General features: G+C 43.3%; 2 protein-coding genes and 2 long non-coding RNA genes across 4 annotated transcripts in view; all 4 read left to right on the forward strand.

Moving 5' to 3' along the window:
- LOC124120289 (calcium-dependent protein kinase 31-like) overlaps window positions 1-26,027 on the forward strand; it is a 62,866-nt gene that overhangs the window by 7,075 nt on the left and 29,764 nt on the right. The window lies entirely within an intron of this gene.
- Window positions 2-2,232, forward strand: LOC125377782. The gene is made up of 3 exons (XR_007219811.1): window positions 2-46; window positions 480-526; window positions 2,161-2,232. It is a non-coding gene; the product is annotated as an uncharacterized LOC125377782 (long non-coding RNA).
- On the forward strand, window positions 11,451-13,579 carry LOC125377783. Its single transcript, XR_007219812.1, has 3 exons — window positions 11,451-11,510; window positions 12,060-12,108; window positions 13,290-13,579. It is a non-coding gene; the product is annotated as an uncharacterized LOC125377783 (long non-coding RNA).
- Window positions 14,583-24,449, forward strand: LOC124135278 (calcium-dependent protein kinase 31-like). The gene is made up of 6 exons (XM_048391797.1): window positions 14,583-14,693; window positions 16,046-16,093; window positions 17,590-17,741; window positions 22,125-22,289; window positions 22,714-22,760; window positions 24,378-24,449. The coding sequence occupies exons 2-6, from the start codon at window positions 16,050-16,052 to the stop codon at window positions 24,411-24,413; spliced, it is 444 nt and encodes a 147-aa protein (XP_048247754.1). The 5' UTR covers window positions 14,583-14,693; window positions 16,046-16,049; the 3' UTR covers window positions 24,414-24,449.

Consider the following 26,027-nt stretch of genomic DNA (forward strand, 5'->3'; position numbering starts at 1 on the left):
GTGACCTGTGACCTCGTCGCTTTGTCAAAAAATCTCGACACTGACGGTGGGTGTTCATTCATGTCTCTTTTATGTTACAGGAAAGGGGCGAGGAACGGGGAGAAGGGGGGGGGGGGGGGGGGGGGGGGGGGGGTTAGGAGGACAATACCTCTCTGTGAGTAGATAACAGGTCACATTAATCTTGAGGTACTAACGCCCAATCAAAGTGAAGGATTTGTAGGTTCTTGATCAAATCAGATTCCACCTTTCTAAAGCAGTTCGGCTTCGTGTCTTTACCCCCTAATTCGGAAATTTCGATTCGTTCAAATGAAAACACAGAACACAAATAGTCCTTCATTGTTTCTCACTTTGTCGCCAGTTTCAGAAAATGTGAAAACTTTGGCCTTGACAGTCTCTAAAGCAGAAAGATGGATGGAACGGCTGAACATATTAGATGTCTCCCCTCTATGTAACCCTTGACAACGGTTTATGTATTGCAGGAAATGGGGAAATCTCGATCGCAGAGTTCAGGACCTACATGATGAACGTAAGTCACGTAACAATACATTTTTGAGTGATACCCTGATACCTATCTGCCAACGATTTTACCTTCTCCCGAAGAGTTAGGAACCGTCAGTATGACCCATGCTAAAACAAAATGGCAGCCAAGATGGGCATCTTCCTTAAAAGGACGTATTCTGTTTGGCATCGATCCTTTTGTCACTAAATTACACATAACTAGAAATAATCAAAGAGAGGATGTTCTCTTAACCAGACTTCGTCTTGGGCATTGTGGTCTTGGAGCTTATCTAAATGCTATTAATAAAGACATTTCTGCACATTGTACAGTGTGTAATCAGCTTGATAATGTAGCTCATTTTTTATTGCCAAAAGTATGTTAATCAGCGTAAGGCAATGGTGGAGTCTCTAACAGTTCTCAATATTGACTATAGTGTTCACCAATTCAGAATGTCATTCTCGCTTACATTAAGCGTGTGGCAGTTTTGATACTTTATAAAAGATCTAGGTACTTAGCAAACCTTTATTATGGGCAAGGTGTAAATGGGCCTAGTTGCCCGAACACCTATAAAACATTTTAATGATCAATCATCACCTGTCTGCCAAGTTTATTTGAAGCAGATAAGTCAACTCTGCGTGTAACTAGATTCAATGTAATAACAAATCCAAAATAAATATCAAAAGGCAAGCATAAACATCGACAATTAAAACCTAATGTCGAAAATGACCGGAAAATAGAAATTCCATAAAGGTGTGCAACAATCTGATAAATTACATCAAAGGAGGTCACACCTCAACCAACAGGTAGTAATTTTGGTCACTTAGGTAACCAAAACGTCATTTACTTACGAATGGCAACTGAAATTCCGTCACCAAGTTGGTTGGTTGGTTTGTTGTTTAACGCCGCACTCAGCAAAAATAAATAAATTGAACGACAATATATGGTCATGCATTACTTTTCATTCTGCTTTTCTGTCCTGCTGGCATGTTTGTTTGTTGTTTAACGCCGCTCTCAGCAATATTCCAGCTATATGACGGCGGTCTGTAAATGACCGAATCTGGACCAGACAATCCAGTGATTAATATCATGAGCATCGATGCACGATCGATGACATGTAGCAACCACGTCAGCGAGCCTGACCACCCGATCCCGTTAGTCGCCTTTCACGACAAGCATAATCGCTTTTTACGGCAAGCATGGGTTGCTGAAGACCTATTCTACCCCTGATCTTCACGGGTCAAGGATATATCTCGTATACATCTCTGACAAAATGGCGAAGGTGTCCGGTAAATGGATTCTTTTCAGCACATTGGATCCAAATACATCGTTCATGATTACTTCACAACAGATTGAATAACAAAGTACAAAGGTTTTCATTTAGGAATATGTTTTATTAAAACGTATTTAAGAAACATACGACGAGTGGGAGTTGGTTATCGTACAACAAAAAAACACTGCAGGGAGAATAAACCATGACGGGCGCATCCTCTAGTATCATATTTTACTGACTTCCCCATTCGGTGTCACCCCCACCCCCCACCCCCATCCCCCACCCCCCACCCCCCACCCCCCCGCACACTCACACTACCACACTACAGTGGGAGAGGCGTGAACCACTCACTATGTCACTATGAGACGTGTTAACACTTCGTATGTTTCAGCTCTACACCAACTGTGTTACAGCTCACGGCAACTGATGTCCACTGTGAAATAAAACATCGTGATCGACATTCCAAATGTGTTTTGTTTGTCAGAGTGGGTAGGAGGGGTCCCACTGTGTTGGTCGACAATGAAGATGAGGTGATGACGTACGAAGGTCCGGTGTTGTGAGGGCCCAATATTTGGACCACTGGATCTGCGTAGATAGGACATGAGAAAACATTTACATACTACAATGAAAGGCACCAATTGTTGGTTTTTTTATGAATCAGAATTACAATACTTCCATGTTTTGGATTTATGACAACACAGTCTACAAAGTGTGAAGGTTTTCAGGATGCGTATCAATAACAAACACACCCACACACTTACTAACACTAACACACACAGACTCATTCACTCACACACACACTAACACACAGACATAATAAATTACGCTTGCACTCACACGCCGTACAAACACACACTAACACACAAACACACTCCCACTCAGACACACTCACACACACGTCACATACACACTCAATCACACATACACTCACACACGCCGTACACACACACACACACACACACACACTAACATACGCACACTCACGAACACACTCACACATTAACAATAACACATACTCTCACACACATACATTAATACACACGTTAACACACACACACACACACACATTAACTAACAAACACACTCAATCACACATACACACGCACACACTCTCACACACACACTCACACATACACTCACGCTCATACACACACATACACCCACATTAACTAACAAACACATATACACACACTCACAGATACACACACTCACACATACACGCGTGCGCACGCACGCACACACACATACACACACTCACTCACACGCACACACACATACACACACATTCACACATACTCACACACTCATGCACTCATACACACTATCACATACACACACACTCACATTAACTAACAAACACACATCCACACACTCACACATACACGCGTGCGCACGCACGCACGCGCACACACACACACTCACACATACACGCGTGCGCACGCACGCACACACATACACACACACACTCACACTCACACTCACACACACACACACAAACACACCCTAACACTCACACATACTCACACGCTCATGGTTTCTACATAGAACACTCCAGGAGGGGATGCGATAGTTCGACCCGGCAGTACAGACTGCGATCACGTTGTAAGTGAAGCTTTTATGACCCATTACACAGTTATCATGGTCACGACCTATTGCTTATAAATGACATTGGTTGAAGTAACTAGTAACACACAGAGATAGTTCCATGTGAGAAAGTGACACTCCGTTAATTCCTGTTGCCTGGTCCAGGATCAAGTTTTGACCAAAGACTGCATGATGATTAGTTTCTGGTAACATGGGAATAGCCAGAGATGTACACACAGCTGAGTTTTGTTTATAACACTGTTGCAGGGTCCGTAAATATTGATTATATATCAATTTGACGAATATTAAAACATTAATATACTGAACCGCAAAAGAAACGTCACCCCAAGTAACATTACATGAAAAGTTGTCATTTAAATATCTGGGTAATTTTTTATTTTTAAAAATTTAACATTACGTTGTCCGGAAAAATGAAATTGATGATAAAAATACAAAGCAGATGACAATAAAACCGATCGCCCAAACGCATCACGGCAACGGTCATGGTAACGTGAGTTCCGTGCAAATTGAAATGCACATGCGTTCCCCCATTTCTTGCCCAATAACAATCCAGCCAGATCGGATAACATTGGTTCGTTATTGAATTGCTACCACATGCCAAGATTGACAAGAAATCAGCGACACCAAGACCTTGGACGATTGCAAGTAGCCAATACATTTCAAGTCCACGTAAGGACCATATACAGACTCCAGCAACGGTACCAGACCACCAACACAACAGATGACCGACCACGTAGTGGAAGACCAAGGGTCACCGCCCGACGTCAGGATCGTCAGATTGTACGACAGCATCTTCAAGATCGCTTTGTTACTGCTGCGGAAACTGCTCGACAGACCATGGGGACACACCAGCGACACATTATTGCGGACACCGTGCGTCGACGATTGACGAGCAGACACCTCCACTGTCACAGGTCACACCGAGGACCCATTCTGACACCACGTCATCGCCGGGACCGTCTTCAGTGGGCAACACAGCACCAGCATTGGCGCCACCAGCAATGGAGAAGAGTCCTCTTCTCAGACGACAGTCGTTACTGTATCTCAACAGCAGATGGCAGAGAGGGAGTCTGGCGACGCTGTGTTGTTGAGAGAGGCTCGTGGGGTGGTCAGAGCATCATGGTGTGGAGTGGAATTGGTCTTGCACAGAAGGTCGGCCCTGTGGTCTTCCAGAACAACGGTCCAGGGAGAGGCAATGGTGTCACAGCATCTCGGTACATTGATCAAGTCTTGAGACCACACGCCATACCTCATTTCGCACGTCGCCGCAACCACGAGTTTCAGCATAACAACGCCCGTGCCCACACTGCGAGAGTATGACGAGACTTTCTCCAGCAGAATGGCATCAAAACCATGCAGTGGTCTGCCATCAGTCCCGACTTAAATCCCATTGAGCACCTGTGGGACGAGCTTCAAAGACGGCTGAATGACGTCCGACCAAGGCCGACAACTGCAGCTGAACTGCGTCAGGCGTTCCTCAGAGTGTGGGCTCAAGTGCCTATGGCCTTCATCAACCGCCTCAACCATTCCATGTATCGACGTTGCACGGCAGTCATCAATACACATGGCGGACACACGAGATACTGACTTGTGAGGCCATCTTCTCAGAGACTAGAAGTTGTGTTTCACTTTAAGAACATTTGAGACATTAATTTCAACCTTGATGATCAGTTTTGCCAAGTTTCATCTTTTAAATATGTCTCAAAGTATGTTTACAGTGTTTGGACAAATGCGGTTTCTCATATATCTATCCATGGTGACGTTTCCTTTGCGGTTCAGTATATTTGTCGAGTACACATTCTTCCGTGGGTACAACGATAAGTTCTATTATGTTTAACTTAAAGCTACTTAAAGCGTGTATTATATCTCCATCTAGTTTGTTATATCCTACAATGACACTAAAAATATCTCTCCAATCAAATTACTCTTATAAGAGAGAAAAATGATGTGCTGATTTGTGATACGAGAGATTGATATGGTCACGTCACTTCCGAAACGAAACGTTGATGGTTAATGGGTCCAGGGTATATATCACAAAGGATGGATATATAGTACCCTGGATAATTGAGGATGACCTGCATCCACAACACAACCTCATCATGACACCAACTACATCTGCAGCCAACACTACACAGACTGGACACGTCTTAGAGATATAACGAGCGCTTCTAGCAATGTTGATTTAGTTCTCTTTGTTTTAGTTTGTTTGTTTGTTTGTTTGCCTGTTTAGCGCCGCACTCGTCAATACTCTAAGTATATGACGGGGGCCTGTAATGGTCGAATCTGGACCAGACAAGCCAGTGATTGACATCATGAGCATCGGTATTTGATATTATGATCAACGTCCTCGTAGACAGGATACGATGACATGGTATCAACCAAATCACCGAGCCTGACCTCCCGATCCATTTGTCGCCTCTCCAATGTTGCGTGGGACGAAATCCGAACGGGTCGATAACTAGGCCTATAATACTCAGGTCTTATAGTGATGCAGTAGGAATACATTAGAACACGGATATTGCGAACAAACGGATATAGCGAACAAACGGATACAACAAACTGTTACAAAATCCCCGATTTATCTCCTATATAATATCATATAAAATTTACGTATATAACGAACTTTCTACAGCGAACTAACGGATACAGCGAACTGATATCTGATGACCGAAAAGCCCATCTATCACTAATTAGTGACGTGTATAGCGAACTGAGAAATCTCACTCAGTGTATCAGGGGGCACAGGTGGCCCAGTCGTCTAAGGCGCTGCGATTCGCTGTGCAGAGTTGCGTCCCTTGGGCAAGCCAGAAACCTATGATTGTGAGTTCGAATCCCGGTTCGCCCCGAGGTTTGTCAGCACCATACCTGTGCTCGTCGGTTTCACCGAAGGGGTAAACGTCTGAGACCTGCATCACTTCGGGCTTTCCTCCCACCTTAAGCTGACACGCCGCGATATAACTGGAATACTGTTAAAAGCGGCATTAAACCCAACTCACTCACTCACTCACTGTATCGGAATAACGATGTGTACATGCGACACGTCTTGTATATACAGAAGCTTCACATCATCCTCCAAAATCACGTCTCGTGTCCCACACTACAAAGATGGTGTTTCAACATTTGCTTTTATCTAAACATGTAGTCCATGACCTCTGCTCGCGACAGTGTGTGAGGCAATCAAACAGCTGTGAACTAGAGTAGGCTGCGCAGCATTCCTTTCCAACACATTTCATAAGAGATAATACTTCCAGTGTAATCTAATGTAATATTTTCACGTCGAAGTACATGCCTGGCAGTCGTGACCACCTCCAGCACCACGTGTACTGTCAACACTTGCTAGTTCTTGTATATACCCATCCCTCGTCACCACCTCCAGCACCACGTGTACTGTCAACACTTGCTAGTTCTTGTACATACCCAGACCTCGTCACCTCCTTGTATATACCAATAACTCGTCACCTCCTCTAACACCACCTGTACTGTCAACACTTGCTAGTTCTTGTATATACCCAGACCTCGTCACCTCCTTGTATATACCAGGAACTCGTCACCTCCTCTAACACCACCTGTACTGTCAACACTTGCTAGTTCTTGTATATACCCATCCCTCGTCACCACCTCCAGCACCACGTGTACTGTCAACACTTGCTAGTTCTTGTACATACCCAGACCTCGTCACCTCCTTGTATATACCAAGAACTCGTTACCTCCTCTAACACCACCTGTACTGTCAACACTTGCTAGTTCTTGTATATACCCAGACCTCGTCACCTCCTTGTATATACCAAGAACTCGTCACCTCCTCTAACACCACCTGTACTGTCAACACTTGCTAGTTCTTGTATACACACAACCCTCGTCACCTCCTCTAATACCACGTGTACTATCAACACTTGCTAGTTCTTGTATATACCCAGCTCTCGTCACCTCCTCTAATACCACATGTACTGTCCACACTTGCTAGTTCTTGTATATACCCAGCCCTCGTCACCATCTCCAACACCACGTTAGCTGTCAACACTTGCTAGTTCTTGTATATACACAGACATCGTCACCACCTCTTACACCACGTGTGCTGTCAACACTTGCTAGTTCTTGTATATACCCAGACCTCGTCATCCCTTCTAACAACCTGTCCTGTTAACACTTGCTAGTTCTTGTATATACCCAGCCCTCGTCACCTCCTCTAATACCACGTGAACTGTCATCACTTGCTAGTTCTTGTATATACCCAGCCCTCGTCACCTCCTCTAATACCAAGTGTACTGTCAACACTTGCTAGTTCTTGTATATACCCAGACCTCGTCATCCCTTCTAACAACCTGTCCTGTTAACACTTGCTAGTTCTTGTATATACCCAGCCCTCGTCACCTCCTCTAATACCACGTGAACTGTCATCACTTGCTAGTTCTTGTATATACCCAGCCCTCGTCACCTCCTCTAATACCACGTGTACTGTCAACACATCTTAGTTCTTGTATATACCAAGACCTCGTCATCCCTTCTAACAACCTGTCCTGTTAACACTTGCTAGTTCTTGTATATACCCAGCCCTCGTCACCTCCTTTAATACCACGTGTACTGTGAACAATTGCTTGTTCTTGTTTATACCCAGCCCTCGTCACCATCTCCAACACAACGTTAGCTGTCAACACTTGCTAGTTCTTGTATATACCCAGACATCGTCACCAACTCTTACACCACGTGTACTGTCAACACTTGCTAGTTCTTGTATGTACCCAGACATCGTCACCAACTCTTACACCATGTGTACTGTCAACACTTGCTAGTTCTTGTATATACCCAGACATCGTCACCAACTCTTACACCATGTGTACTGTCAATACTTGCTAGTTCTTGTATATACCCAGCCCTCTTCACCACCTCTAACACCACGTGTACTGTCAACACTTGCTAGTTTTTGTATATACCTAGCCCTCGTCACCTTCTCTAACACCACGTGTACTGTCAACACTGTCTAGTTCTTGTATATACCCAGACCTCTTCACCTCCTCTCATACCACGTGTACTATCAACACTTGCTAGTTCTTGTATATACCCAGCCCTCTTAACCTCCTCTAACACCACCTGTACTGTCAACACTTGCTAGTTCTTGTATATACCCAGACATCGTCACCACCTCTTATACCACGTGTGCTTTCAACACTTCCTAGTTCTTGTATATACCAAGACCTCGTCACCTCCTCTAACGCCACGTGTACTGTCAACACTTGCTAGTTCTTGTATATACCCAGCCCTCGTCACCACCTCTAACACCACCTGTACTGTGAACACTTGCTTGTTCTTGTTTATACCCAGCCCTCGTCACCACCTCTAACACCACGTGTACTGTCAACACTTGACTAGTTTTTGTATATACCTAGCCCTCGTCACCTCCTCTAACAAAACGTGTACTGTCAATACTTGCTAGTTCTTGTATAAAGCCAGCCCTCGTCACCTCCTCTAATACCACGTGTACTGTCAATACTTGCTAGTTCTTGTATAAAGCCAGCCCTCGTCACCTCCTCTAATACCACGTGTACTGTCAACACTTGCTAGTTCTTGTATATACCCAGCCCTCGTCACCTCCTCTAACACCACGTGTACTGTCAACACTTGCTAGTTCTTGTATATACCCAACCTCGTCATCTCCTCTAACACCACGAGTGCTTTCAACACTTGTTAAAGTACGGTCGGAAATGCCAGAAAACTGCTTTTTGCCTGTTAAATAAGGATATAATTTTTCACAGAAAGTTGTTATTGAAATATGGAGTAACTACAGATCGCCCTACCTGTGGTTTGAAGTATTTCAGTCACAAGGAGTCCTATCGACAAGTTAAAAGAAGACAAATTCGAAAGAAAGTATAATGTAGTCTTCATAAAACATCTAATCCACACACAAAAATCATTTTAAGAAAATTCTAAAATGACAAAATGACGATGCGTTTGTTTTGTTAACATTGCTCCCATGAAGCATGTTACATAACACTTGCATACCCATAACCATGGTACACGATCTGTACTGGGAAATGTATACAAGTTCTTTACACTTAGAGAGATAGAGGGAAATCATTTATTAATTCAGATAGGGTGAATTACCGAACTGCCCAAGTTATTGGGTTTTCAGTTCATACCATCAAGCCTACGGTATGATAAATAAAACAAAACAGGTATAGGGGTGGTCTCAAAAACAAAACTGGGACGTAAGAGGATAGTAGATAGCTGTGATACAGGGTGATTAGGCGTATAGTGTACAAGCTTTATGAGCAGAAGGTAACCCTGACTTGTAGTAGAATCAGGGAGGAATTAAAGATACAATTAATGTCAACTGCATTAACTATTGCCCTCCAAGAGATGGAATTTCGATACACTGAGCATGGCAATGTCGGAGCACTTTTCAGGGGAAAATATTCCATCCTGTTTATGAGGTCACATTATCTCCGAACCATTTATAACTATCACAGTCACGGCGTACAGATAATTTACCTTGATGAATCATGCCACTGACTACATGTGGAAAAGCACCCATGGTACCATCAGATAAAGGTAATCGTGTCATTGTTTTACACGCTGCAACCCATGATATGGGACTTATTGATGGATGTGTGCTAGTTTTCGAGGCGAAAAAGAAAACTGATGAATTTCATGAGGAAATTATAGGAGGTGATTTGTTCATAGACTGGTTGGAATTTCAGCTATTCCCCATTTTAAACAACGCCAGTGTCATTGTCATGGGTAACGACAGTTAATATAACGTCTGGGAATCAGATACTGTCGCCCAAACCATGAGTAGACTGAAGGCGACCATACAGGAATATATGACATCGTCGGTTTCAGACCATATAAAACGAAAGTTCAACTCATGTAGAAAAAATCGGCGGAATAAGAACACGACATATGTGCTGGCGGCACAACACGGTTACGTTGTGTTACGTACGCCAGTCAGACATTGTGAGTTCAACCCTGTTGTGCCCATTTTGGCTCATTGTAAAGAGTTCGTGGCAAGACATAACACGACATTCAAAAGTACAGATTCATATACCTCATCAGCGGAGATAAATGCTACCTCAAGAAATCATCTGTAGAACAACAAATACTTCTGGATTCCAAAACCGCAACCTTCCAATACGCATCCCGTTTCGTAGCTCTTAACTATTCCATCATGAGGTCATTTGTTTCCAAGCAAATTTAATGCAATATATATCCTAAATTGCTACCCTACCTACGCACATGTCAATTAAGTACAATAACAGCAATATTTTGAGACCAAAACTCGGTGACATGTGCACCTGTGAGAATGCACGGGACGGTGTGAGGTCATCACCTGGGGACAGGTGTTAGGTAATTATCTCAGGTTATAGGCCATTTCATACATGCATGACAACACACGAATATTTTCTAAGTTTATCATCATTTTACCTGTAAAAGTACATTTTGAGCGTAATCACAGTGCCAGTTAGGACAGGTTAGATTAGGGCAATTCGCCATATTTTAATATATGCTCTTTTTATAGTCCTTTGACTCGTATTTATTAAATGAAGCCAGAAAAGCAGTTTTCTAGCATTTCCAACAGAACTCAGCCACCGAATGGCCACGTCTTAGAGATACGACAAGCGCTTCTAGCAATGTTGATTTAGATACTCTTTCTTTTAGTTTTTTTCACGCCGCACTCGACAATATTCTAAATATATGACGACGGCGTGTAATTGCCGAGGCTGGACCAGACAAATCGGTATTTGGTATTATGATCAACGTCCCTCGCAGACATGATACGATGATGTGGTAGCATCGGGCCTGACACCCCGATCCACTGAGTCGCCTCTCCAATGTTGCTGGGGACGAGACCCCAACAAGACGACACTCGGGTCTAATAGTTCTACAACAGGAATATCGGAATAACGATGGGTACATGCGTAGAATATATCCCCAGATACTTCTTGTACCCATCCTACGTGACCCACTACATAGTTTGGGATTCAACATTTTCTTCTATCTAAACATGGAGTCCTTACCTAACCTGCTGTGTTAAATCTGCTGTGAATTAATTAAGGTACTCCATCTGCACCACTCCATTTGCAAGACTTTATATAAGAGATAACACTTCTAGTGGAAGATCCCGCTTGAACACTTCAACAGGTAATGTATGAAAGTAGTGAGAAAATCTTTCATGTTAACTCGATGCTTGCATACCTACAACTATTGTACTGTTAATACAACCTTTTTCTGGTTCTCGTATATACCCAGACCCTGTCACCTCCCCTTAACACTTGCTAATTCTTGTACATACCCAGACCCATCAACCTCTTCTAACACAACGTTTACGGTCAACACTTGCTAGTTCTTGTACATACCCAGACCCCGCCACCTCTGCTAACACCACGTTTACGGTCAACACTTGCTAGTTCTTGTACATACCCTGACCCCGCCACCTCTTCTAATCAACGTTTACGGTCAACACTTGCTAGTTCTTGTACATACCCAGACCCATCCACCTCTTCTAACACCACGTTTACGGTCAACACTTGCTAGTTCTTGTGTATACCCAGACCCTGTCATCCCCTTTTTTACCACACTTGCATACAACCACTGCAGACATTTTACTATGACACTCATGTTCACGGCGGTCACAGTTCTGTGGGTGTACAATGAGAAGAGTGATAGACTGATGTTCCTCACCTGTTTCAGCAACCATGATAGCCCTCCTCCTTCTACTCGGAACTGCGTCGGTATATGGGTGAGTGTTATGTGGTACAATGTGCAACATCTCAATAGTTCTATCAGGCAATGTGTCTGTATATGGGTGAGTGATGTGTGGTACAATGTGCAACATCATAACACTACTATCAGGCAATGTGTCTGTATATGGGTGGGTGATGTGTTGTACAATGTGCAACATCTCAAAAGTTCTAGTCTCCAATGTGTCTGTATATGGGTGAGTGATGTGTGGTACAATGTGCAACATCTCAAAAGTTCTAGTCCCCAATGTGTCGGTATATGGGTGGGTGATGTGTAGTACAATGTGCAACATCTCAAAAGTTCTAGTCTCCAATGTGTCGGTATATGGTTGAGCGATGTGTGGTACAATGTGCAACATCTGACTAGTTCTATCAGGCAATGTGTCTGTATATGGGTGAGTTATGTGTGGTACAATGTGCCACATCTAAACAGTTCTATCAGGCAATATGTCTGTATATTGGTGAGTGATGTGTTGTACAATGTGCAACATCTCAAAAGTTCTATCAGGCAATGTGTCTCCAGGTCTTGGGTAAGTAATCCCTCCAATAACATCGTCACAATAGCTTCTCCAGTTCTTGGGTAGTTAGGTCCATCCCCGTCACAAACACAGTCTTAAGGATTTAGATAGGTACTTTCCCACGATCTTTTTTAGCGGCCTAAAAAAACACCAATTTAAGTTGAACCTTTGTTTCCATTGATTATTTCAGAGAAGAACTGCAAAATTGTTGATGTGGCCTAAAACAACATTCACTCACCCAAGAGATAGGGACTCATCTTCAGTTCTGTACACAGTTTCAAAGATGTAAAATAAATAAATAAATTGAACGACAATTTGTGGTCATGCATTATTTTACATTCTGCTTTTCTGTCATGCTGACATGTTTGTTTGTTTGTTTGTTTGTTTGTTGTTTAACGCCGCTCTCAGCAATATTCCAGCTATATGACGGCGGTCTGTAAATAATGGAACCTGGACCAGACAATCCAGTGATTAATATCATGAGCATCGATCCACGCACTTAGGATCGATGACATGTATCAACCATATCAGCGAGCCTGGCCACCCGATCCCGTTAGTCGCCTCTTACGACAAGCATAGTCGCCTTTTAGAGCAAAAATGGGTTGCTGAAGACCTATTCTATCCCGGATCTTCACGGGTCTCATGCTGACATGTATTTGTAGGGAAGATGAGGACATGAATGAGATAAGTGAAGAAACCGGCCTCCCCCTCTGAGCCACGAGGAACTGAAGCACATGGTGATGAGGCGCATCAATAGGTCAACCGGAAAAGCGCAGTCAATCAACCCCAATCCAGTCAAGGACGCCAATACCCAGAGGTCCCCTCGGATACCAAAGTTCGAGGTCATTCAGCCAAAATAACTTGCTTGCATGACAGACCATTAGTGTGAATACATGTGTATTATATATATAAAACTTTAAATTCAACTATTTGATTTGATAACCGTTATAAGGTGGTATGTGGTTATGTATTATTTCTAATAATTTACAGTTTTATCAACAATTTGTTTGTAATTTTTAATTGTTTGCTATTATATGTAGGTACACCCAAATGTGCAATAAAAACTGATGGTTAGATTTGTTATACAAAACATTTTATCTAAGAATGTTATTGTTTAAAGGACCGCCTCCGTGGCCTAGTGGTAGAGCGGTGACATCCATCACAAACACATGCAAAGGCAAGTCAATTATTTCACCCGGGAACACATGGTACAAGTCAAAATAGGTACTTGCATCGGACCAAATGTTTGTCACTAATGGGTCAAATTTAGAAATGTCCGCCACTTATATACTGAAGCTTAGACGCTGTGGGAATGTCATCCATTCCTTCCTACATGTGTCTTGGAAGAGACCCGAGGTGTTCTGTTACCTGATTCAGCGGGAAAGGTTGAGGTGAGGTGAAATGGGTATGACATGGCGTTCAAGATTATTGCACTTATATAGCCACGTGCATTCACACACTCGCGCGCGTGCGTGCGTTGAGTATGTGTGGCTGGCTGTACTCGTCCGGACTGATGCCGATTTACAGTGCTAGCCCACTGAGATACCATGCCGCAGTTTAACATGAATACCCTACTCAGACACGGTACACTGACGTCCTTGCCTTAGCCCCTTAATGCCGAGCGCCAGACAGAATAACAAGTACCATCTTTTAACATCTTTTGGTATGACGTGCTAGGAATTGAATCACAGACCTTCCGCTCCTCGGGCCGACGCTCTATCCGATAAACATCAGTGGAGATCCCACGGGGAAAAAATGTTTCTAAAATTTAGAGTATGTTTCCATATATGGAGAACCAAATAACAGAAGATCCGTCTCAAATAGTGACACTGCATAGTTGTCGTGACCTTGCCTCTATCACACGCATATTTTAGACTTCAACGCGATCCAAATTAAAGTGACAACTCTGTGAAAGACACAGGTGTATAAAGTCTGCACAAATGTTTACTTTTTAAAACGACACTCCTTCGCATCTTCACACTTTAAATGAGAAGTAACGCACCCGCTTGTCGGTAGTATCAGCCAGACAGCCTTGTGGAACACTAGCTGTACTTCTCCTCCTCCAGGTATAGTTGCTGATGTTTCCATGCCGCTATGTGGCGAATCTTAACTTTTCTTGTCAATACCTCATCCTGGGCCCACTTGCACAAAGCGATCTTAGCGTTAAGACTATTGTAAGCCTATGCTAAAGTATGGGAGTTACGATCATCTTAGCGCTAAGATCGCTCTGTGCAAGTGGGCCCAGCATGGGTTGCTGAGGACCTATTCTAACCCGGAATGCCCATGAGAAGACCAGTATAGGTTGATGGAGACCTATTTAACCCGTAATCCCCACAGGGAGACCAGGGCCCACTTGCACAAAGCGATCTTAGCGTTAAGACTATTGTAAGCCTATGCTAAAGTATGGGAGTTACGATCATCTTAGCGCTAAGATCGCTCTGTGCAAGTGGGCCCAGCATTGGTTGCTGGGGACCTATTCTAACCCGGAATGCCCATGAGAAGACCAGTATAGGTTGATGGAGACCTATTTAACCCGGAATCCCCACAGGGAGACCAGGGCCCACTTGCACAAAGCGATCTTAGCGTTAAGACTATTGTAAGCCTATGTTAAAGTATGGGAGTTACGATCATCTTAGCGCTGTTACGGCCCACTTGCCCAGTCTAAGCGCCAATATTGCTTTGTGCAACACCAACGCTTGCCTGTTACTGTACCTATAGTTAATGACAAACCTCTCCAGCAGGTGATCTTTTGTTTGTTTGTTTGTTTGTTTGTTTGTTTGTTTCTTGTTTAACGCCGCACTCTGCAATATTCCTTCTATATGACGGCGGTCTGTAAATGATCGAGTCTGGACCAGACAATTAAGTAATTGACATCATGAGCATCGATCCACACAATTGGGATCGATGACATGCATCAACCAAGTCAGCGATCCTGACCACCCGATCCCGTTAGTCGTCTTTTACGGCAAGCATGGGTTGCTGAAGACCTATTCTACCCCGGATCTTCACGGGTCAGTTGGTAACTTAAAGGTAGGATAGTTTTATCTAACGAATCTCTAAATATCTCTCATCAACACATGAAGGGCAGAATATAGTAGGCGCTATCCCCCCCCCCCCCCCCCCCAACATCAGGTGCTCTATCAAGACCTGTTACCTTCTGTATCTACTGGGCGCTATCAAACTCCCCCAACACCAGGTGCGCTGTCCAGACCTGTTACTTTCTGTATCTACTGAGCGCTGTCAAACTCCCCAACACCAGGTGCGCTGTCCAGACCTGTTACCTTCTGTATCTACTAGGCGCTATCAACCCCCCCCCCCCCCCCCCCCCCCCCCAACACCAGGTGTACTGGGTGCTATGAATCTGTTCCATTTACTATAAATAATGTTCAAACTCAAACTCCATTTTATTAATTTTCAGAACCATGATAGTTTTCCTTGTTCTAATCGGATCTGTAGCAGTTTATGGGTGAGTGGTATAAGTTATAGAATATCAGATCAGATGCAGTTTATCTGCGTGTGGTATAAGCTATATCTCATATGAGATGCAGTTTATAGATGACTGGTATAAGCTAGCATATCAGATGCCGCTTGTAGGTGCGTGGTATATGTTGGGTTATCTGGTCAGATGCAGTTTATGGGTGGTATAAACTGGTATATCAGATCAGGTGCAGTTTATGGGTACATTGTCTGAACTAGTATTTCAGATAAGATGCAGTTTATGGGTAAGTGGTATAAACTAGTATATCAGATCAGGTGCAGTTTATGGGTACATTGTCTGAACTAGTATGTCAGATAAGATGCAGTTTATGGGTAAGTGGTATAAACTAGTATATCAGATCAGGTGCAGTTTATGGGTAAGTGGTATAAACTAGTATATCAGATCAGGTGCAGTTTATGGGTACATTGTCTGAACTAGTATGTCAGATAAGATGCAGTTTATGGGTAAGTGGTATAAGCTAGTATATCAGATCAGGTGCAGTTTATGTGTAAGTGGTATAAATAGAGAATCTCACCCGAGTGTCTTTTGATATCAAATATATCAACACGAGCTGATAAAAGTGGAAAAACTCCGAGGCTTGCCGAGGATATTTGCCACTTTTATCAACGAGTGTTGATATATTTGATATCAAAAGACACGAGGATGAGATTTTATTTATCATCCAACATCATTCTTTCAACTTTTTTAATTTGTAGACAGTAATTAGCAGTGTCTTCGGTATAAAAAGTACTGCAAACAGCTTCAGTAGCAGAGCCATTAGTGATGTCATTTGATTGTGACGTCATGGTAACCAGTGATGTCACAATGGTCTGCAAAGCATTATGATGTAATTTCATTGCAGCGATATCTAAAGTGTAGATATCGCTTGATTTCATCCAAGAGATATCTCCTGTGGGAGCCAGTTTTAGATGATAAACTAGTATATCAGATCAGGTGCAGTTTATTGGTAAGTGGTATAAAATAGTATATTAGATCAGGTGTAGTTTATGGGTACATTGTCTAAATCATTTATCAGATCAGGTGCAGTTTATGGATGGGTGGTATAAACTAGTATATCAGATCAGGTGCAGTTTATGGATACATTGTCTAAACTATTTATCAGATCAGGTGCAGTTTATGGATGGGTGGTATAAACTATTATATCAGATCAGGTGCAGTTTATGGGTACATTGTCTTAATTATTTATCAGATCAGGTGCAGTTTATGGGTACATTGTCTTAATTATTTATCAGATCAGGTGCAGTTTATGGATACATTGTCTTAATTATTTATCAGATCAGGTGCAGTTTATGGATGGGTGGTATAAACTAGTATATCAGATCAGATGCAGTTGGTTGTCCGCACCATTACCCGTTCGTGGGAAACGTCTGGGGCACGTTTGCATTCACATTTCCTCCAGCCCACTTAGAACTGGAATAATTTTGAAAGAAGCCCCAACTCATCGGGGGCTTCTCTGCCCGCAGAAAACACTACTCCTGCAACCACACCAACCATGACCAGCTGCTCCCGAGCCAGGTGATCAGCAACGTCATCGCCGACATTGACACAGATGGCGACGGCATTGTGGAGCCAACCGAGGTCCAGGCGGAGTTCGTCGCCAGATATGACGTTGACAGTAGGATAATCATTATGATAAGAATCGGTGCCCTGTAACCTATGCTTGTTGCAAGAGTCGACTGAAGTGTCGGTTGATTTGTTATTTTACGTCGCACTCGGCAATATTCCTGCTATATGACGGCGGTCTGTAAATAATCGAGCAGACAATCCAGTGATTGATATCATGAGCATCGATCCACACAATTTGGATGACCTGCATCAAGCAAGTCAGCAAGTCTGACCACCCGATCCCGATAGTCGCCTCTTACCGATTGAAGTTCATCGCGTGGTTAAGCTCGGTGCCATGGCCAATTTCGCGTCGTTGCTCAAGCTTTCTGTCATTGGTTTGCCTGAATATGAAATCCTTAAAGGGACGTAATCGCCCTTTGGTAATATAAAAAATATCATTCAAAGCGCGACAATGCAACAAATGGCCAAAATGTAGCGTTGTCGCATTGTCGCATTGTTGCGCTTTGGTTAATTTTGACACTTTTTCGCTTGTTTCCCTAAGGGCGACAATGCGACAATGTCCCTTCTTGGATTCCATACCTGACCCTCGATTACTTTCAGGCCATTTTGATACAGCTGGCATATTGGTAACAAATATAGTTTCCATCAACCATGTCTTACCTAAATCGTCATCAATTAGTCAATTTGACATCCTATTTCCTAGTAGGGGCAGTACCGTAAACCCTCGAATAACGGCAAGGGACCCAAGACTGTATTTTGCCAATGTTGATCGCAGTGTATAAAGTATAGTTTTGCTGCTTGCGTCAATGAGCTTTGGCATCATGATAGTTCAGGGCAAAACAATACTTTATTACACAACACATTGGGGTAGAGCAAACTTTATTACTTTTCAAAGAGGCCGACTTTAAGACTAACCTCATGTTATATTGAAGCTGAGTTTAAAATCAAATCTGTAATGACCAGTTACGTAAACTTAAAATCCTCGAACAGGTCTCATTGTCGGGCTCTTCCACCTAATTGCCTGCACCCTCACGTTAAGAGGCATATTTTACGTTTGAGACATAATAATACACCACTAAAATGGGAAGTTTTATTATTTGAATAGGTCATATTACATTGTTTGTTTACCCATAATCTTATACAACAATAAGTGGAATTTTTAATTTAAGTTTTCATATTAATTTGCTTTAATTTAATCACGTGACTCCAACAGCGGCCGTTTTGCTTGACTTTAGTATGTTGCTAAATGCCGTATGCTGACTAACAGGTGGTTATGAAACCTATCAAGGATTGCTCATTCCACATCTTCCCGAGGCAAGAGAGTTAACTGACTTTAAAAGTCCAGTTAAAACCCTTGCCGAATCAGGCTGGAATTCCTGGGCACGATCGTAGCGTCACCAGTGGCTGTTACGAGTTAAGTCTCTTCTATGCCTCTCCTATGGACCAATCAGATTCCACCTCTCGTATCACTTGCATTTGCTTCAAACAAAATGGCGGCGCCCAGTCGAGAGGATATGATCGACAATCAAGATCTATATTGTGAGAAAACGAGTCTTACATCGCGAAGTACATCGAATCACGTGAGGACCTTGATTGAAAACTTGAAAAGATTTGGAAAATATCTGTTGACAACGAGTTGGCGGTGCACATGCTGTGCAAATCCTGCATCGACCAAAATCTGCATGACAGTTTACGAACCGGTTTTCGATTTCGGTGCGCGATTTTGATTGGACTATGCATAGACTCGTTAGTCCAACCAAAATATAACTCCACACCTGCAGCCCAGTTCGGCAAGGGTGGAAACTGGACTTTTATAGTCAGTTAATTGTCTTGCCTCGTGAAGATGCTCATTCCCTTACCCAGAGACAGACATAATTCCTAGAGCACCAACGCCCGCCTCGGACAGTTTCAGACTGCTTTGGCACGGGCACAGTGGTGTATGTATGTTTGGGAGATGCCTGCGGCTTTATATATGACTGACATCATCTTGCCATATTACTTCCCACGTAATATTATTCAAATATACTGAACCAAATTAAAAACTTCACAATCCTAAGGGGCGGTCGTGTAGCCATAATACCACACGTGTTTTCAGCCATACTTGTTAGCAGTCATTAGCAAAAAAAGAAAAACACAAGAAAACAAAAGTCTTTACGGCCATTTGTCATGCCACGCCTTTCAAATGTGCAACGTGAACGTGCCATCGGCATGTTGCAGACGGGAACGTCCGTAGCTGAAGTCTCAAGGACGATGGGTTGTAGTCGACGGACTGTTCATGATTTACAGACGCGTCTACAGCAAACGGGTACCACCGCTGATCGCCCTCGGCCAGGTCGACCACGTGTGACGTCACATGCAGAGGATCGTCAGATTGTCTTACGTCACCTCCGTAACCGATTTTTGACGGCTACATCAACCAGAAATGAACAGTTTAGGGGTAGACAGAGTATGCAAACTGTTCGAAACCGTCTGAGAACTGCTCACCTTCAAGCACGACGGCCATACTGCGGGCCGATTTTGACTCAATTACACAGACGTCAACGTCAATTGTGGGCACAGCGGCACTTACGATGGACTCAGAGGAATTGGAATCAAGTCGACTTCAGTGATGAATCCCGATTTAATCTTCGATTTGCTGATGGTAGGGCGAGGGTGTGGAGGCGCCGTCATGAACGTTACACCCAGTGTTGTGTACAGGAAGTTGACAGATTTCGAGGCGGAAGTGTCATGGTGTGGGGTGCTTTCTGTGGCAATGCACGTTCCAGGCTTCTTGTCATCCGTGGAAACCTCAACGCTGCTGCTTACCGCGACCAGGTACTGGCACCAGAACTTCTGCCTTTTATGGCAGCACATGGACCAGGTTTGATCTTCCAACACGACAATGCCAGACCCCACACAGCAATTTTGACAAGGAATTTCCTTCAGAATGCGGGAGTCAACGTAATGGACTGGCCGTCAAGGTCTCCCGACCTCAAGCCCATCGAACACGTCTGGGATGGTCTTGGCAGAAGTCTGCGCACTCTCCAGAGTGAGTGAGTGAGTTGGGTTTAACGCCGCTTTTAACAATATTCCAGTTATATCACGGCGTGTCAGCTTAATGTGGGAGGAAAGCCCGAAGTGATGCAGGTCTCAGACGTTTACCACTTCGGTGAAACCCACGAGCACGGGTATGGTGCTGACAAACCTAGAAACATAATCGGGGCGAACCGGGATTCGAACCCACAATCATAGGTTTCTGGCGTGTCCAGGGGACGCAACTCTGCACAGCGAATCGCGGCGCCTTAGACGACTGGGCCACCCGTGCCCCCTGCACTCTCCAGAACCAACCACAGAATTTGCAAGATCTTGGCACCATTTTGCAGCAACAATGGCGTCGTCTTCCTAATCATGTGTTCACAAGCATCACAAGGTCCATGCGGAGGCGTTGTGTGGCAGTTGTCAACGCACATGGTGGCCATACACGCTACTTAACTTGTGTGCCATCATCAGATTCTCGTGATTAGGACTTATGATTTAAACTGTTGATGTTATTACCGAATACCGTAGGTGCTTGGAACAAACTATAGTTACCGCCGTTAATTAATATCCTTCTTTGGACATAAATGATTAAAAATTACCTTCTCTGATACATTTGTCCGTTATGTATCATATATGGGATTAGTTTTAAAATGTAAAGTTTATAATTTGACTCAGTATATTTTGCAAGTTTAAAGAAACTCCTTAACCGAAAATTGACGTGGATGCGCCATCTTGCATGACAATAATGAAAGAACGGTGTTACCAAGGATGGAACTTGAACAGCGCCATGACGTCAGTCCATTATGACGTAATTCAAAAAGTGTACTTTATCGCAGGAACACTTCACTGAAGGATGCCTATTGTTCAGATGACGTGATGTAATCAATGTGTGTCGCGATGAACAATGGATGACGTTATATCGGCTTTTACTCAACAGTAAAGCGTTGTGACGTATTATGGCTTCAAATGAACACCCAACGTTGAGAATCGCTGAATGCACATGTGCAATTATCGGAAGGCGTTTACACACGATCCTTCGACCCGTATTGGTAATATAATATAATTTTACACAAAACAAACCTTTTTGCTGGAAATGCTTGATAGTATGTTGTAAAAGGACAGTCATTGTGTGCCTTGAAGCAGTATTCTGTGTCTGACAAGAATTCAAGTGTATGATATATGTACATGTACAATGATAAATACCCTGGCCCCATTCGACACCGTAGCTTCCTTAGTCACCAACTCTCTCTCTCTCTCTCTCTCTCTCTCTCTCTCTCTCTCTCTCTCTCTCTCTCTCTCTCTCTCTCTTACACTAACTTAGCACAGAACGCATCATGAGTGAAAAATATTGGTGCAGAAAATATTTGAAAGATAATTATGCCTTAGGTTTTACGAAAATATTATGTTGTTCCAGAAAACGGAAGTATCACAGAGGAAGAGTTTGTAAAACAATGGCATCGGCACTACCTCGACGTTCGCAACTTTGTTGGCTATCTCTTCCACAATTTCGACGTGAACAACGACAACAGTCTGACCGACAGTGACCTCGTCGCTTTGTCAAAAAATCTCGACACTGACGGTGGGTGTTCATTCATGTCTCTTTTATGTTACAGGAAAGGGGCGAGGAACGGGGAGAAGGGGGGGGGGGGGGGTGGGGTTTGGAGGACAATACCTCTCTGTGAGTAGATAACAGGTCACATTAATCTTCAGGTACTAACGCCCAATCAAAGTGAAGGATTTGTAGGTTCTTGATCAAATCAGATTCCACCTTTCTAAAGCAGTTCGGCTTCGTGTCTTTACCCCCTAATTCGGAAATTTCGATTCGTTCAAATGAAAACACAGAACACAAATAGTCCTTCATTGTTTCTCACTTTGTCGCCAGTTTCAGAAAATGTGAAAACTTTGGCCTTGACAGTCTCTAAAGCAGAAAGATGGATGGAATGGCTGAACATATTAGATGTCTCCCCTCTATGTAACCCTTGACAACGGTTTATGTATTGCAGGAAATGGGGAAATCTCGATCGCAGAGTTCAGGACCTACATGATGAACGTAAGTCACGTAACAATACATTTTTGAGTGATACCCTGATACCTATCTGCCAACGATTTTACCTTCTCCCGAAGAGTTAGGAACCGTCAGTATGACCCATGCTAAAACAAAATGGCAGCCAAGATGGGCATCTTCCTTAAAAGGACGTATTCTGTTTGGCATCGATCCTTTTGTCACTAAATTACACATAACTAGAAATAATCAAAGAGAGGATGTTCTCTTAACCAGACTTCGTCTTGGGCATTGTGGTCTTGGAGCTTATCTAAATGCTATTAATAAAGACATTTCTGCACATTGTACAGTGTGTAATCAGCTTGATTATGCAGCTCATTTTGTATTGCCAAAAGTATGTTAATCAGCGTAAGGCAATGGTGGAGTCTCTAACAGTTCTCAATATTGACTATAGTGTTCACCAATTCAGAATGTCATTCTCGCTTACATTAAAGCGTGTGGCAGTTTTGATACTTTATAAAAGATCTAGGTACTTAGCAAACCTTTATTATGGGCAAGGTGTAAATGGGCCTAGTTGCCCGAACACCTATAAAACATTTAAATGATCAATCATCACCTGTCTGCCAAGTTTATTTGAAGCAGATAAGTCAACTCTGCGTGTATCTAGGTTTAATGTAATAACAAATCCAAAATAAATATCAAAAGGCAAGCATTAACATCGACAATTAAAACCTAATGTCGAAAATGACCGGAAAATAGAAATTCCATAAAGGTGTGCAACAATCTGATAAATTACATCAAAGGAGGTCACACCTCAACCAACAGGTAGTAATTTTGGTCACTTTGGTAACCAAAACGTCATTTACTTACGAATGGCAACTGAAATTCCGTCACCAAGTTGGTTGGTTGGTTTGTTGTTTAACGCCGCACTCAGCAAAAATAAATAAATTGAACGACAATATATGGTCATGCATTACTTTTCATTCTGCTTTTCTGTCCTGCTTGCATGTTTGTTTGTTGTTTAACGCCGCTCTCAGCAATATTCCAGCTATATGACGGTGGTCTGTAAATGACCGAATCTGGACCAGACAATCCAGTGATTAATATCATGAGCATCGATGCACGATTGATGACATGTAGCAACCACGTCAGCGAGCCTGACCACCCGATCCCGTTAGTCGCCTTTCACGACAAGCATAATCGCTTTTTACGGCAAGCATGGGTTGCTGAAGACTTATTCGACCCCGGATCTTCACGGGTCAAGGATATATCTCGTATACATCTCTGACAAAATGGCGAAGGTGTCCGGTAAAAGGATTCTTTTCAGCACATTGGATCCAGATACATCGTTCATGATTACTTCACAACAGATTGAATAACAAAGTACAACAATTTTCATTTAGGAATATGTTTTATTAAAACGTATTTAAGAAACATACGACGAGTGGGGGTTGGTTATCGTACAATAAAACACTGCAGGGGGAATAAACCATGACGGGCGCATCCTCTAGTATCATAGTGTCTCAACCCTCAACCCCCCCAACCCCCCCCCCCCATGAACCCCAGTTACCCCCTCCCCCTCTCTTCCCCCACCCATATGTCTGGGAGAGGCGTGAACCACTCACTATGTCACTATGAGACGTGTTAACTCTTCGTATGTTTCAGCTCTACACCAACTGTGTTACAGCTCACGCCAACTGATGTCCCCTGTGAAATAAAACATCGTGATCGACATTCCAAATGTGTTTTGTTTGTCAGAGTGGGTAGTAAGGGTCCCACTGTGTTGGTCGACAATGAAGATGAGCTGATGACGTGCGTAGGTCCGGTGTTGTGAGGGCCCTATATTTGGACCACTGGATCTGCGTAGATAGGACATGAGAAAACATTTACATACTACAATGAAAGCCACCAATTGTGGGTTTTTTTTATGAATCAGAATGACAATGCTTCCATGTTTTGGATTTATGACAACACAGTCTACAAAGTGTGGAGGTTTTCAGGATGCGTATCAATAACAAACACACCAACACACTTACTAACACACACAGACTCACTCACTCACACACACACACTAACACACAGACATACTAAATTACGCTTGCACTCACACGCCGTACACACACACACTCTACACAAACACACTCCCACTCAGACACACTCACACACACGTCACATACACACTCAATCACACATACACTCACACACGCCGTACACACACACACACACACACACACACACACACACACACACACACACACACACACACACACACACACACACACACACACACACACACACACACACACACACACACACAAACACACACACACACACACACAAACACCCAATAACATACGCACACTCACGCACACACTCACACATTAACAATAACACATACTCTCACACACATACATTAATACACACGTTAACACACACACACATTAACTAACAAACACACTCAATCACACATACACACGCAAACACTCTCACACACACACTCACACATACACTCACGCGCATACACACACATACACACACATTAACTAACAAACACATATACACACACTCACACATACACACACTCAGACATACACGCGTGCGCACGGACGCACGCACACACTCATACACACACTCACTCACACACTCACACGCACACACACATACACACACACATTCACACATACTCTCACACTCATGCACTCATACACACTATCACATACACACACTCACATTAACTAACAAACACACATACACACACTCACACATACACGCGTGCGCACGCACGCACACACACACACTCACACATACACGCGTGCGCACGCACGCACACACATACACACACACACACACACTCAAACACACACTCACACTCACACACACACACTCACACACACCCTCACACTCACACACACTCACACGCTCATGGTTTCTACATAGAACGCTCAAGGAGGGGATGCGATAGTTAGACCCGGCAGTACAGACTGCGATCACGTTCTAAGTGAAGCTTTTATGACCCATTACACAGTTATCATGGTCACGGCCTATTGCTTATAAATGACATTGGTTGAAGTAACTAGTAACACACAGAGATAGTCCATGTGAGTAGGTGACACTCCGTTAATTCCGGTTGCCTGGTCCAGGATCAAGTTTTGATTAAAGACTGCATGATGATTAGTTTCTGGTAACATGGGTGAGTGAGTGAGTGAGTATGGTTTTACGCCGCTTTTAGCAATATTCCAGCAATATCACGGCGGGGGACACCAGAAATGGGCTTCACACATTGTACCCATGTCGGGAATCGAACCCGGGTCTTCG

This window comes from Haliotis rufescens, unplaced genomic scaffold (assembly GCF_023055435.1).
Source record: "Haliotis rufescens isolate VD_foot unplaced genomic scaffold, xgHalRufe1.0.p SCAF_99, whole genome shotgun sequence".
In the NCBI taxonomy this organism is placed as follows: domain Eukaryota; kingdom Metazoa; phylum Mollusca; class Gastropoda; order Lepetellida; family Haliotidae; genus Haliotis; species Haliotis rufescens.

Excerpts from the sequence above, each read along its gene's own strand:
- LOC124135278 (XM_048391797.1), top strand. The coding sequence starts at position 16,050 with ATGATAGTTTTCCTTGTTCTAATCGGATCTGTAGCAGTTTATGG. Across the intron at positions 16,094-17,589 it reads GGATCTGTAGCAGTTTATGG|AAAACACTACTCCTGCAACC; the intron begins GTGAGTGGTATA and ends CTCTGCCCGCAG. Across the intron at positions 22,761-24,377 it reads TCAGGACCTACATGATGAAC|CTCTACACCAACTGTGTTAC; the intron begins GTAAGTCACGTA and ends CGTATGTTTCAG.